The sequence below is a fragment of the Drosophila mauritiana genome, chromosome 3L (genome assembly GCF_004382145.1).
Source record: "Drosophila mauritiana strain mau12 chromosome 3L, ASM438214v1, whole genome shotgun sequence".
In the NCBI taxonomy this organism is placed as follows: Eukaryota; Metazoa; Arthropoda; class Insecta; order Diptera; family Drosophilidae; genus Drosophila; species Drosophila mauritiana.
The window spans coordinates 19,658,114-19,670,792 of NC_046669.1; the positions used below are offsets into that span (position 1 = coordinate 19,658,114).

At 45.9% G+C, this 12,679-nt stretch overlaps 5 protein-coding genes across 5 annotated transcripts; 1 reads left to right on the top strand and 4 right to left on the bottom strand.

Annotated features, from left to right (window-relative positions):
* Positions 1 to 300: 300 nt before the first annotated feature.
* On the bottom strand, positions 301 to 1,840 carry LOC117140116 (peritrophin-48). The gene is made up of 3 exons (XM_033302880.1): positions 1,768 to 1,840; positions 1,072 to 1,661; positions 301 to 939 (listed from the first exon to the last, which is right to left on the bottom strand). Exons 1-3 carry the CDS (start codon positions 1,772 to 1,774, stop codon positions 430 to 432), a joined length of 1,107 nt encoding a protein of 368 aa, XP_033158771.1. The 5' UTR covers positions 1,775 to 1,840; the 3' UTR covers positions 301 to 429.
* Positions 1,841 to 2,927: 1,087 nt separating this feature from the next.
* On the bottom strand, positions 2,928 to 4,264 carry LOC117139341 (peritrophin-48). The gene is made up of 2 exons (XM_033301587.1): positions 4,261 to 4,264; positions 2,928 to 4,183 (listed from the first exon to the last, which is right to left on the bottom strand). The coding sequence occupies exons 1-2, from the start codon at positions 4,262 to 4,264 to the stop codon at positions 2,928 to 2,930; spliced, it is 1,260 nt and encodes a 419-aa protein (XP_033157478.1).
* A 1,562-nt stretch (positions 4,265 to 5,826) lies between these two features.
* LOC117139342 (peritrophin-48) lies at positions 5,827 to 7,055 on the top strand. The gene is made up of 2 exons (XM_033301588.1): positions 5,827 to 5,830; positions 5,983 to 7,055. Exons 1-2 carry the CDS (start codon positions 5,827 to 5,829, stop codon positions 7,053 to 7,055), a joined length of 1,077 nt encoding a protein of 358 aa, XP_033157479.1.
* A 1,341-nt stretch (positions 7,056 to 8,396) lies between these two features.
* On the bottom strand, positions 8,397 to 10,049 carry LOC117140027. Its single transcript, XM_033302758.1, has 2 exons — positions 9,961 to 10,049; positions 8,397 to 9,718 (listed from the first exon to the last, which is right to left on the bottom strand). Exons 1-2 carry the CDS (start codon positions 9,968 to 9,970, stop codon positions 8,649 to 8,651), a joined length of 1,080 nt encoding a protein of 359 aa, XP_033158649.1. The 5' UTR covers positions 9,971 to 10,049; the 3' UTR covers positions 8,397 to 8,648.
* Positions 10,050 to 10,807: 758 nt separating this feature from the next.
* Positions 10,808 to 12,519, bottom strand: LOC117140206 (peritrophin-44). The gene is made up of 2 exons (XM_033302993.1): positions 12,436 to 12,519; positions 10,808 to 11,980 (listed from the first exon to the last, which is right to left on the bottom strand). The coding sequence occupies exons 1-2, from the start codon at positions 12,440 to 12,442 to the stop codon at positions 10,941 to 10,943; spliced, it is 1,047 nt and encodes a 348-aa protein (XP_033158884.1). The 5' UTR covers positions 12,443 to 12,519; the 3' UTR covers positions 10,808 to 10,940.
* Between the last annotated feature and the right edge of the window lie 160 nt (positions 12,520 to 12,679).

The window sequence follows — 12,679 nt, forward strand, 5'->3', positions numbered from 1 at the left end:
TTGTGTTTGCATTCTACGCAGATCGCAATGTTCGATCGCTAGATATCATTCAGTGAAGTGATGATATGCTCACTTCTAAAAATACCAGACGGTCCTAAGTCATCTAAATATATCCCATCCTAACTAGTTGAGTTTCGAGCAAAGTACGTGAAGTAATACTCTTTTTGCAGCCAGATCAGCTGTCATATAATTAATTTGAGCCCCGGATAACCTCGAACTTATCATGAAGGATAGAAAATTCAGATGCTGGAAAAGTTATCTGTTATCTCAAAGCTTGTTGGGTAAGGAAAATCACCACGATTGCTTGCGAACAAAGCTTTATTGCCTTTATTAGATACTGAATACTAAGTGGTAAATACATAGGATCGCGTTTTCAGTTAGTCCTGTTCCGTTGAGTTCCATCCCGAAAGTCCTTCACGACGACTGGACTTATTCGGTTCCTTCCGTAGTATTTTCGTTATCACCACCGTCGACGGTGGCTCCTTTGCAGGCTCCGTTCAAAGGCACATATGTGGACAGGTCATCGTCGGGCTTGCATCCCTGGCTTGACTCATCGAAGAATGTATCGGCCGGGCAGGTGTTCAAAGTGGCCTGGCCCTGGCTGTTGCAATAGTAGTAGGTGGAGCAGTTATCCGAATCGACGGCGTTCACGAACATCGTCGTAGCATACTGGCATCGATTGCATCCCTCCACCGGAGTGGCGCTCTGGCGGGTCACACAGTTCTCTGATTCGACGTCGTAATAGTAGCCAGAGGGGCAGTCGGTGGCCACATTTTTGCCGTTCGTGCACACATAATAGGTGCCACACACCTTGGAATCGGCTGACTTGGCACCGTTCGAGGAGCAGGAAACTGCGGCATCGCTCAGCGGAACGTTGGTCACACGGCTGCAGACGGAGGCACTTTCGTAGGTACATTGATTGGAGAGCACGCTGTATGCCTGCGGAAAGGAGTAAGTCACATTCACTAAAGGATGCAGGTAACTTTCCATATGATTGGATTTGGTTAAGGGACTTGTCAAGTGTTTTGGGATCTAGGCAGGGATATAGTATGTTTGCAATTGATAACTCACAGTTTGTCCGTTTGTAGAGCATGTACCCGACTGCAAAACGAGTCCGGTGGAGGTGGACTCGCAGTAGTGCCAGATGGAGCAGCTCTCAGTATCGCCGAAATATTGGCCAGGTGGCACGACATCGCAGAGTGAACCTAGCACGACTCCATCAGTAGATTGGGTGTTGGAGCAGGATCCATAAACGCAGCCCATTGTGGTGGTATCGAACTTCTGGTTCACCGGGCAGTTTCCGGAGCCCGCCGACTTGCCCTCAAGGCAGTAGAACCATCCACCACAGACGGCAGTGTTTGGCACCCAGGTGTTATTCTTGCCACCACAGGGATTCTCAACGCCCCAATAGCAATCCACCTCGCTGCTTGGATAGCAGGAGCCTCTCTTGTAGTCGTACGAGAAGCCTGATTGGCACGAGGACTGCACGGGCCCGGTGGACTGGCAGACGTAGTACGTCTGGCAGGACTCGATGCTGCCCAGCTGCGTTCCGACCTTCACCGCCGTGCAGACGGCCGTCACGTTGTAGTTTCCTTCCACAATCGCATCGCCCAAGGCTTGGCCGCCCATCAGGCACAGGATCGTGGCCAGTAGAAGTTTGCCTGCAAGCCAGAAATCAGCCAAGTCAATTAGCGAAAATCCTGGGGCTTATTCGACCATCGACCATCGACCATCGACCACAGATCACATCCCATGCGAAACACTTGCCTGTCATCGTTAGTTGGTAATACTCTTTGCCGCTGTTGGGGATCGAAAACCACTTGTATCGGCCAATGAAAGGTTGTCGAAGACTGATGGTGGAGTTTTCCCATTGCCTGGTTTTTATAGGTCTACGATTCGAACTTGGCCATCTAGATCGTAAATTGAATGTAGATAAGCCCAGCTATTCTCAGGAATTATAGACAGTGAAACATTGTTCCATTTTTTATTTATTCCACCAGATAGACGCTGAACATCTTTTCGGGTTGTTATTTAACCGATTTTAATTAAAGTATAGTTGTATTAACCGCTAAGTAGCTCTTTATCTGTCATTATTTCTATCTGTTCCGCAACTTAATAATTAAAAAAAAACAATTGACGCAGCCACATCCTTATCAATGGTGTAGGTCTACCTTGGAAGGTAAAACATCGTGTAGTTAAGCCTAGTGTTGTACAATTACTGAAAAGTTGGGGTTTCATTCGATAGTGTTGTAAGATTATTTAAATTTATTCGGCATAATGTTGTGCAATAGAAAAAGATCCTGGCTTAAATATAATATAATATTTCACTCTAATTAATGCTACTCATTTAAATAAGAATAATAGCTTACTTTTTTTATATGTATTATGTAACTTTGACAAGTACACCTTAAATTGAATGGACTCTTATCTCTTTTGTATGGCGATGACGCTGGCCAGTAAAACTTTTTTGGCGATGAAAAACTTTTGGCTTAGGCAATCTTTACTTTCGGCTTTATTGCCCTGCCATATGGGGTCAATAAAGTGTTGATGGTATTTCCTTGGATCTTCTGTACGTCGATGGAAATTTTCCCTTATTTTTTCGCATTTGGTGACAGTTTTTTCTTTGTTGGTGGGAGATTTCCAGAAATAAGGCGCCACTTACCTACTTATGCTGGATATTGGGCATTTTAGCTCATTTATTTGCCTTATTTGTCTTATTTGAATTAAGAATATATATATGCTTGTTAGGATCGATCGCTCTTTACTTCATATACCCATTTACTATACCAGTAACGTGGCTAGATACTTTTAATTGAAAACTTAATTTGTATTTATCACGTTATGTTCATATATTCATAAATTATACTTGCAATACATTTTGCAGAATTATATAACGCATTTTATTTATGGCATAAATGCTATTTAAATTATTTTGTGCCTGAACTTGTCCCAGTAGAGGTTGAGGATGAAGTTCCAGACGAGGTCGAGTCGGAGGAAGTTGAGCCAGAAGAAGCCGAGCCAGAGGAAGTTGAGCCGGAAGAAGTCGAACCAGAGGAAGTCGAACCAGAGGAAGTCGAGCCAGAGGAAGTCGAGCCAGAGGAAGTCGAACCTGAGGAAGTCGAACCTGAGGAAGACGTCGAAGTTCCATCGCTTTGCGTGGGATTGCAGCAGAGGAACATGGGCTCCACCCCGTTTACGCAGGATCCGGAGTTCTCGTTGAAGTAGTAGTTGACGGGGCAGCTCTCCACGGCCTTCTGGACGCCGTTCACGCAGTACAGGTAATCAGAGCAATTGGATGCCGAGTAGGCGTTCACGAAGGTCGCAGTGGTGCCAACACATCTGTCGCAGTTGTTCCTCGCTTCCATCCTGGTCACACACGCCTTCGAGATGGTATCATAGTAGTATCCCGAGGGGCAGGTCATCAGCTGATAGTTGCCAGCGGAGCACAGGTAGTACTGGTTGCATGCGGTGGCTGCGATCGTCGCTCCCGACGAGGAGCATGTGGTCGGAGCAGACACTCCGGTCAGGGATGGATCATTGGTGACCTGGGCGCACGATGAGGCCATCTTGTAGCCGCAGTTGCTGGCCTGCACATTGAACACTAGACCAGCTTCGCAGGATCCCGAGTGCAGAACGTTGTCCTGGCAGTAGTTCCAGCCACTGCAGTTAGAAGGGCTGCCAAAGTAGACGCCATTCTTGACGAGATTGCACAGGTTGAGGATGACCGAGGCAGTGGAGTCACCACCGGCGGACTCGGTGCATGGATAGCTGTTCTTGTACACACAGGCCATTGTGGTGGGATTGAAGTTCTCGCCGGCAGGACAATTGCCACTCACAGCGCCGGAGGCTCCGCAGTAGTAGTAGCCGCCGCAGGACGAACTGGATGCCGCGAAGGATCCCACCGCCTTGCCCAGGCAGGGATTGGAGTTGCTGGTGCAGGTGCTCGGCACAATGCCCGTGCACTGCTGGGCATTCTTGTCGAAATAGTAGCCCTGGGGACAGGACATGGTCGTGAACGATGATCCCTGGCACTGGTAGTAGGTCGAGCAGTCCGACTGGCTGGCCACGTAGTTGCCATTGCTGACCAGCAGGCACAAGGCGGTGACGTTCACATCGGCTGCAGCTGGAGCGGCACAGGCGATCACTAGCGCCACGGCAGCGAGGATGGTTGCTTTTTGTCCACCTGGAAGCGTTGATCATATTCATATTACATTCCAATGTAACTTGTTTAATTCCTAAACTTTTATATGTGATACCCACCCATTGTTTGTTTCTTCTTTTGGTGGCTCCTAGTTGAATACTGTTTCTGGTTGATGGACTTCCTCGGCTTTTATTTGTCCAGTCCGGCCAGGAGTTATCTTCGATCCGCTGGGCTGTCCAAGTTGATCGACGACCCTTCAGATCAGGAACCCATTTTGTGATGTATCGCAAGCGAAGCCAACCAACCATTTTTGCATGATCGATGGCCGTTTTGACAAGTCAACAAAGTTTTTGGGTGGATAAGAACTTTCCCAGAACTCGGACGGATAGAAATTTGAGTTACTTAATTTATTTTTTAGACTACGTTTCTATACTTGGAATATTAGGAAATAAATGTGTAAAGAAAAATTAAGATGAATATATAAAGAATTTAATCTAAGCTTTTAACAGAGTTCGCATTTTAAAACCAAAAACTTTATAATTGTTTAACCAAATATATACTTGATTAAATTTTTAGCAAATTATATCATTTAAGTAGTAAGTTATCAACAGGTTCCCCAAATATAATAATAAATGTCGAGGTGGTCCTTTCTGTTTTTGTTTTCGAACAAATCAATTAAACGAAATGAGATTAGAGTAATCTAAATTGGCTTAAAATTACCTACCTATTATATGGCACTAACCCACACACTTTGTTTTTAGTAATAATGACTAACCGTGGCGATTCCTAGCCATATTTGTTTTTATCGGAACAGCAAAGTTGGAAAAATGTGGTAAAGCCAAATTGACTTAAAAAAAGTAAGCTAGTGTAGTTCCTCGACTTTAAGATACTCATTACTCAGTTGAAGGGAGTTCAAGGACAATATAAATTTTAAATGTGGTTTACTTGTTTTAGCATATCATCGATATACAAACTAATTTTCACATCAATCTTCTACTTTCTTAAAGTATCTTTGCTTTGCTACGACCATCGGGTCCAATTAAAACCGAAGATCGGCTGATTATTTCATAAGGTTAGTTTAATCGAAAATAATTTTACGAAAATGTATAATTTTAAGCAGTAATCTCAATAAGTATGTATGTCAATAAGAATCGGTCATCGTGGACTATTAATAGCATAATGTCGTGTGCACCTGACTCAGCAGATCGCAGGCGATAAACATAATAACCTTTGATTTTGAAAGTTAATTACTATATGTGTAATAAATTAAATTAGACCCAATCTAAAGATAGTTATTATAAACAAGCGGAAACGCATACTACAACAAACTAAAGGTATGAGCGCGCAAGTCGACAAAAATAAACAAATTGGGCTTTAATTGAACTGCGCGGCGGCATTGGCCAAGTTTATCACTTGTCAAATTTGGATTTAACCGAATCTGATAAAAGTGAAATAGGAATACGCCATGCGTCCATTTTAGCCACTGACGACAGTTCTAGACTAACTTAGAGCTCCCAAAATGTACAGACCTTTCGGAAAATACAAAAATAGTGAGGGCATAGGCATTGTCTTTCGCTTTGTATTTATTGGCAAACTTGGATGGCATCCAGTTAGACGTTCTTTTCCTCGTTACCCGTTAAGAGGTACTTGTATCTTTGAAATACTAAAAGATTGCTGAGCTCGAGATGGGTGAGTATCTCTGGCACTAGCAGATATCCATCGAAGATGGATTTGTATCTAGAAGAATTACCATTTCATAGACTATTAACCGCAAAGATATAAAGATAGAAAACCGTAGAGTTATGCTTATGAAGTGTCTAACAAACTTTTATGCCAAACAGACACCAGGTTCGTCTTCATTTCCGGACTCATCATGATCCCCATGATATCAGGCGCCCTGACCTTCAATGCAACTCTTATATGCAGCTTGGTGGTCAACGGAACCAAGATGAACGATCCTCGGGCGTGCAACGCGTGGATTCAGTGCGTCGATGGGATCGCTGTGAGTGGTAGCTGTGCGACTGGACTCTTCTACGACCGGGAGAGCCAGAAATGCCTGAGTTCCAGTAGTGTCAAGTGTCTGTCCAGTGACCCGTGCGCTGCTCTGCCCACCGGATTCGCGGCTGATCCGTACTCCTGCAACGGTTATTACTACTGCAAGAATGGCAAGGGGACGCACGGAGTGTGCAACACTGGGATGAACTACAATTCGGGCACGCAGGACTGCATCCGGGATTTTCCGTGCCCGGATAAGATGGATCCGGATAGCTATTGCAACATACTGCCGGATGGGGTCTTTGTCAAGGACACGGACAACTGCAATGGCTATCAGATGTGCTGGGATGGCCAGGTGATCAATGGAACCTGTCCGGGCACCTTCTACTTCAAGGCCTCCACGGCCCAGTGCGATTATCCGCAGAATGTGGAGTGTGACTTCGTCCCAGTGCCAGATATCATCGAGAAGGGTGTATGTCCAGAGACGGGTGGATTTATATCCGATAACAAGACCTGCAATGGCTACTACTACTGCAAGGACTTGGGCAACGGAGAGTTCTCGCTGGAGCATGGCGTGTGCTCCGACGGAAGATTTTTCCTGGCCACCGACGGCGGAGCCTGTGTGCCGCGATCCAAGGTGAAATGCGGCTACGATCGCTGCGTGGGCTTGGGCAATTCCACCATCCAGCTGGCCAACGAGTCGGATGATGGCTGCAGGGGCTACTCGATCTGCCAGGATGGCATTGTCATTGGCCAGGGAACTTGTCCGCAGGACGAGTACTTCGACGAAATTAGCCAGCGGTGCACCACCCAGGTCATATCGTATACCGCCTGCCAGATATCGGAGGGAACCACCGGGACCCAAGTCCCAAGTGACACCACCACCACCATCACTAGCACCACCATCGCGGTCCCGTGAGCAGCTCCTCATAAGTATGGGTGCATGTGGTGCTGTTATCAGGCCGAAGTCCTATAAAATATAGATCAGCTCTTTGTTTAGATTTCGCGGAATTGATTGGACTTCCCCTACAGTAGCACAATACCACAATACCAACTTTTAAAATTTCAAATGTATTTAGGTATAAAGTGATTATTTCGATTATTTCGAAAAGCTTAGTTGTACGATTAAAAGTTGACTCATTCGTGAACCATCCGAGCTATATCTTATCCCGCCTGCCAGAAAACGTCGGCTGATGAATGGCACTATCAGCAATATTTTGGTCTCGTGAGCGACGTACGCAATCAGTTTTAATTAGACAGTTTGTTTTTTCGACGCCGATACAATAAATATAAGTGGTGTAATCAGGCGCAATAACGATTAAGTTACCAGATCACCTCTGGCCAAGATTTCCTTGAATCGATTGCCGAGCAACACACTCGGAAACGTGAAACCGTGATGTCATACTCAATAAAACCACTTGGTAATTTGGCGATGGGTAAGTACCAGGGAGGTAGCCAATGGAGCCCATTCAAGGCATCCATACATGGGTGATATCAGCGAATGTCAACGTTTTTAACCACTGCAATAGGAGGGTTGAATGGAAAAGTACGAAATTATCGTACTACAAAGTTTATTATTCAAACCACTTTCTTCTATGGGCATCATAACAAGATAACTTATGTTATTGAGTTTTTCGGAATTTGTTATCGTTATGACATGATCATCCGCCCTGTGGACATCTTAAAGTGGCCATAATTGGTTTCTATCGATAACGAGAGCGCGTCGATACATTTCATTTGCATTTCACCACTCATACGATTTTGGTGCTCCTAATGGGTAACATCAACCTTAATAGTTCCATTTAATTAGTGACAGACAAAAACGACCCTTGGGCGGTTGGATACATCTTGCTCGCCTCATGGCCCACACGGAAATAAGCGATCGCGGCAGCGCCGAGTAGCGAATTCATTATCGGACTATCTGGAATCGGTTTGAAATTCTCCGAACCCTCCACTGGGGTACAATTTTAATTAAAATTGATAATTTTTTGGGCACTGCAAGTGTCACGAAAACAGATTGCCAAATATGAACCGTTGTGTGGCGCAGTTTTGATAGCAAAAGGGTTTCCAGAAGAATTTTATCACGCCGCCTTCGTTTCGCTAATGAACATTTCCGCAAACGTAGTTCAAAAATCAGTCCAAAAAATCATAGTATTTCTACAGCAATACATATTTTATTGTTCAAGGTTAGGGTAAGATTTTCTATCAAAGGGAATAAAACCATAGTAGAGCCAAATACAATGGATAAACTATATATATATACATTTCAGGTTTCAATGCAGTAACATATTTATTGGACATTTTACGAGAAGATAATATTTGTAGACCCATTTCCATGGTTAGAAGTAAATGGATGAATGTCATAAAAGCTAACACTGCCCACCACAAAGTACATGAATTCCTTTCAAGCAATGCATTTGACCTCCACCATGAATTGGATCGATTTATTGGGTATTTAAATTGGATGCGATTTTGTAGGGATTGTGGTAAGGATGCGATCTATGGGGACGGCCTACACGGAACAGGCGATGTAGTGGTAGTTGGTCTGGGTGCATCCCTGGTTGCGCTCGTCGAAGTAGTAGCCCGCTGGGCATTGGCCCAGGCTGACGGTCACTCCGCCGGAGCAACGTCCATAGCTCTGGCAATCGCCGGCGACGTTGACGTAGGTGATGTTGGTGCCCACACACCTGTCCAGCTGGCAGCGCACGTTGAGTCTGTCGCGGCACGAGAGCTTCTCGAAGTCGAAGTACTGGCCCAGTGGACAGCTCAGGTGCTTGGGCTCCGTGTCGTGCTTGCCGGCGACGGGGCTGCCACAGATATAGTAGTGGGAGCAGGACTCCTCGTCGGCAAAGTAGCCAACGCGAGCGGATCCGGAGGCACTGTCCAGGCAGAAGGTGTTTTCCGGTTCCGGCAGGGCGGCACTCTCGTAGCAGGACACCTCGGCCACATCCACGCAGTAGCCGAGATTAGCATCGTAGGCACTGGCCAGTGGACAGGCTCGGCTGTGCAAGACCTCGCTGACGCACTCGTAGTACTGGTCGCAGTGGACGGGATCGGCCAGACGGGTGTTGTTCGGCAGGGATCGGCAGGCGGGACTGGTCTTCTTCGTCTGGCTGACGGGGCAACGGTACTGCTTCTCGTACACGCAGGACCGCGATACGGGGTGGAAGATCAGCTCGTTGGGGCAGTTGGCCTTGATCTGCTTGTGCGACTTGCACAAGATGTAGCCGCGGCAATCGCTGCTGCTGGGATCCACGATGAAGGCGCCTTCCGTTTCGTTGGCGCACAGGTTCGTGGCCTTGTCCGCAATGCCGTCGGCATAGGGACACACCGCGGCGCTGGAGGAGGCCAGGATGCAGCGGCCCAGCTCCTTGTTGTAGTTGAGTCCTGCGGCACAGCCGCCCTGCTCCAGCACGCTGTAGTTGCTGGCGCACCGCACCCAGTTGTCGCAGGTATTCGGTCGCAGGAAGCTCGTGTCCTGCGGCAGCAGGTCGCACATCTCGACCACCGATAGGTACTCAAAGTCCTCGATCACGCCGCCCAGGGCACTGGCCACAAACAGCAGCGACAGGACACCGCTAACTGCAAGTAGAATCGAAAATCGTGGGAACATGATGAATCCAGAATCCAGTGTGCTTTACCCTTTTTAACCCCGAACCTGTGAGTCAATTTTAAAATTTACGAACACTACTCTTCTTGCGAAAAAGCCCTATCAACTTAAAAACTTAATGTTTGAAGGTTTTATATGTAGATTCTTAAAGAGCAATCCTTTCAAACGAAATCCATCACTTTCAACGTTCAGCTGGCGTCCCACTCTGGCATACCTCTATTCATGTTGTATATCCTTGGGCTAACTTGTATCCTGGTTTCTCGAACGTCCCGTTGCGATCTTGGCGGCACTCACAACTCAAATGATTCTGCATCTTCGGAGGCTGGAGCTCTTAAATATGCAAAGGCCATTCTGCTCGAAAAACAATTTCCAAAATGCACACGCTATCTCAATCAGAGCTCCAAGATAGCGCTGATTTTTCGTTCTTCGGTTTTTGATTTACTGATGTACGATAGCGGGGCCGCATGTAAATTACACGGCAATAACATCGGAATTGCCTCTTTCGCAGAAGAACAGACTCCTGCTGGTGGTGGTGGTGGTGGTGGTGTCGCATCGGATTGATAAGGGAAAGATCTCGAAGATCTCAGTGCCATTGACGGTTCTCGAACATCTGAGAATCGCTGGAATACTCATCTTCAGACCGGACTCCCAATCTCATCGAATATCCAAATTCGGAGTCATTTCTCTTTGAATATTATTATTATTATTTTGTATCATTTTGTTATTATTTGATACACTATACTATACCATTCTAGACTATACTATAATATACTAGGCTTTTAAGTACTGAATTAAATATCTAAAAACTGACGTGGATCAAGTAACTTATCCAGAAATTTCCGAAGCAATGGGGCTTAGCTGTTCCACCTTCTTCTTCATACAATAGATGGAGGCCATTGAATTTTGGAAGTGTTTAATTAAGTTAGCTTTGCAGATAACATTTACAGATACCCCTCCTGCTGAAATCATATTTGCATTTTGAGGCCTCTTTTTGAAAGATTTGCTACCAAAAAGGCGAACAACTAACTAGGCAACGATTTGCCTAGCTCTAACTAAACGAATTTCGATTGGTCGAAGTCAACATTTTTATTAGTTTCTTTTGAATGCTTTCAGCATTGGGATTTATTTGTGTATTTCATAAAGGGTATCTCGGCAAACAGACGTGGCTGGAGGAGATGCTCGTGCACTAGCCGTCTACGCACAAATGGCGTAATTGGGTTTTGTGGTGGTGCAGATATTGTTCACCTCGTCGTAGTACGCTGAAGCGGTGGGACAATTTCCGGTTAGTCCGCTGGAACAGATTGTGTAGCTCGTGCAACCTTCAACTGCCATGAATGGATTGTTAACGTTCCCACATCGGTTATAAGTACAGACAAAGGAGGCTGGTGAAACGCACTTGCCGACTTTAACATTAAATTGGGTACCAGTGGGACATTGGTTCCAATAGCCAGTGGCGCCTGCATCTGCACAGTAGTAGTACCCATAGCAGGTTGCACCATCAGAAACGTACCTATAGTCAACACTTTCCCCATTTACAGTAAGTTCAGGTGATGCATTAAAAGTTGTTGTGGCACAAGCAGTTGAACTTGTTTGGCCAACAGTGAACTGGTCAGAGTTTCCACTGTTAGAATCCTCGCCGGTGCACGGATTCGTCGACTGGCACAGGCCAGTGACCCTATTATAGTAGGGATTGGCGGTGCTGGAACATTTCGCGGACGTGCCATAGCCGTTGACGCAGTTGATGTAGTTGCCGCACTGGTTCGGATCGCCTACAAAGATGTTGGACAACATGAACCGACAGATGCTGTCCTGCGGGCAGGCAGGTCCCCAAACACAGGATCTGGTGGACGCCGAGAAGACGGCGCCGGTACCGCAATCGCCATAGGAGATTTGGCCGGTGCCATCGCAGTAGCCGTATTCGGTGCAGTTCAACGGATTGGCCACATACATGGGAGACTTGACGCTGGCGCATGTCTGCACGGCACTGGTGGAGCACGCCGTGGTATTAGGGGAAGCACAGCTGCCGGTCTGCGCGTTGAACACCAAGTCGCCGTCACAGGTGCCCCAGGACACAACCTCCTGGTTCTTGCAGTATCCCCAGGCACGGCAGTTGCTCGGATTGCCGATGAATCCAATGCCCGACCACTGTTTGCACAGGTCACTCATCGTGTAGCCGCTGGCCTGCGACGCCATTAGGAGACAGGCCGCCAGGACACAGATCCTCATATTGATTGCTAAGTGGGGGAGACAGGTGAACAATGAATTATTAAATAAAATATAGACAATGTGCATTCATCAAATACTTGTATATCACTCTTATGCCGTGCTTGTATAATTTGCTTATACTTAATTATGTAAAATTATGCAAAGTAATTATGCTGCAAAGTGATTATGCTAGTAACGACCAATCGATAACTTTCAATTAGCGGCTCTAAAATTGGTTAAGCCTTTGCATATTTTACCCAACACGTTTAGCCTTTTTGGATAAAAAGCAATTAAGGACAAAAGTAAAACTCATTTTGACTAACAAATCCAGATTTGAAAACACTTTAACCATTTTTGAAAGCTATCTCCTTTGCAGGAGAATTTTGAGTGCCTCAAAACCATGTTCAAAACCACTTTTTCAAGCAAGACTGCTTGAATACTTTGCACCAGGTGATAACTGCATCCGTTCTTCGAGCCAACGTACCTCCCATCTTGGAATGCTAATATTCTTGGGGACCAATTCGCTTGATAGACAGACGACCGAAGCGAACGTTCCGATTTCGTTACTAACTCAATCAATTGCAGCCTTTGCGTTTTTATAGTTGGCGATTCGCGGCGCGAACTGGGTGGGTAATTAAAAAATTGTCAGCCAGATAAGCCCGCCGCCAGTAGGGCGTTAGTATCGAAATTAATGCTAGATAAGATTCTAAGGTATGGGGTAAACCACG

Excerpts from the sequence above, each read along its gene's own strand:
- LOC117140116 (XM_033302880.1), bottom strand. Across the intron at positions 940-1,071 it reads GCTCTACAAACGGACAAACT|GCATACAGCGTGCTCTCCAA; the intron begins GTGAGTTATCAA and ends TCCTTTCCGCAG.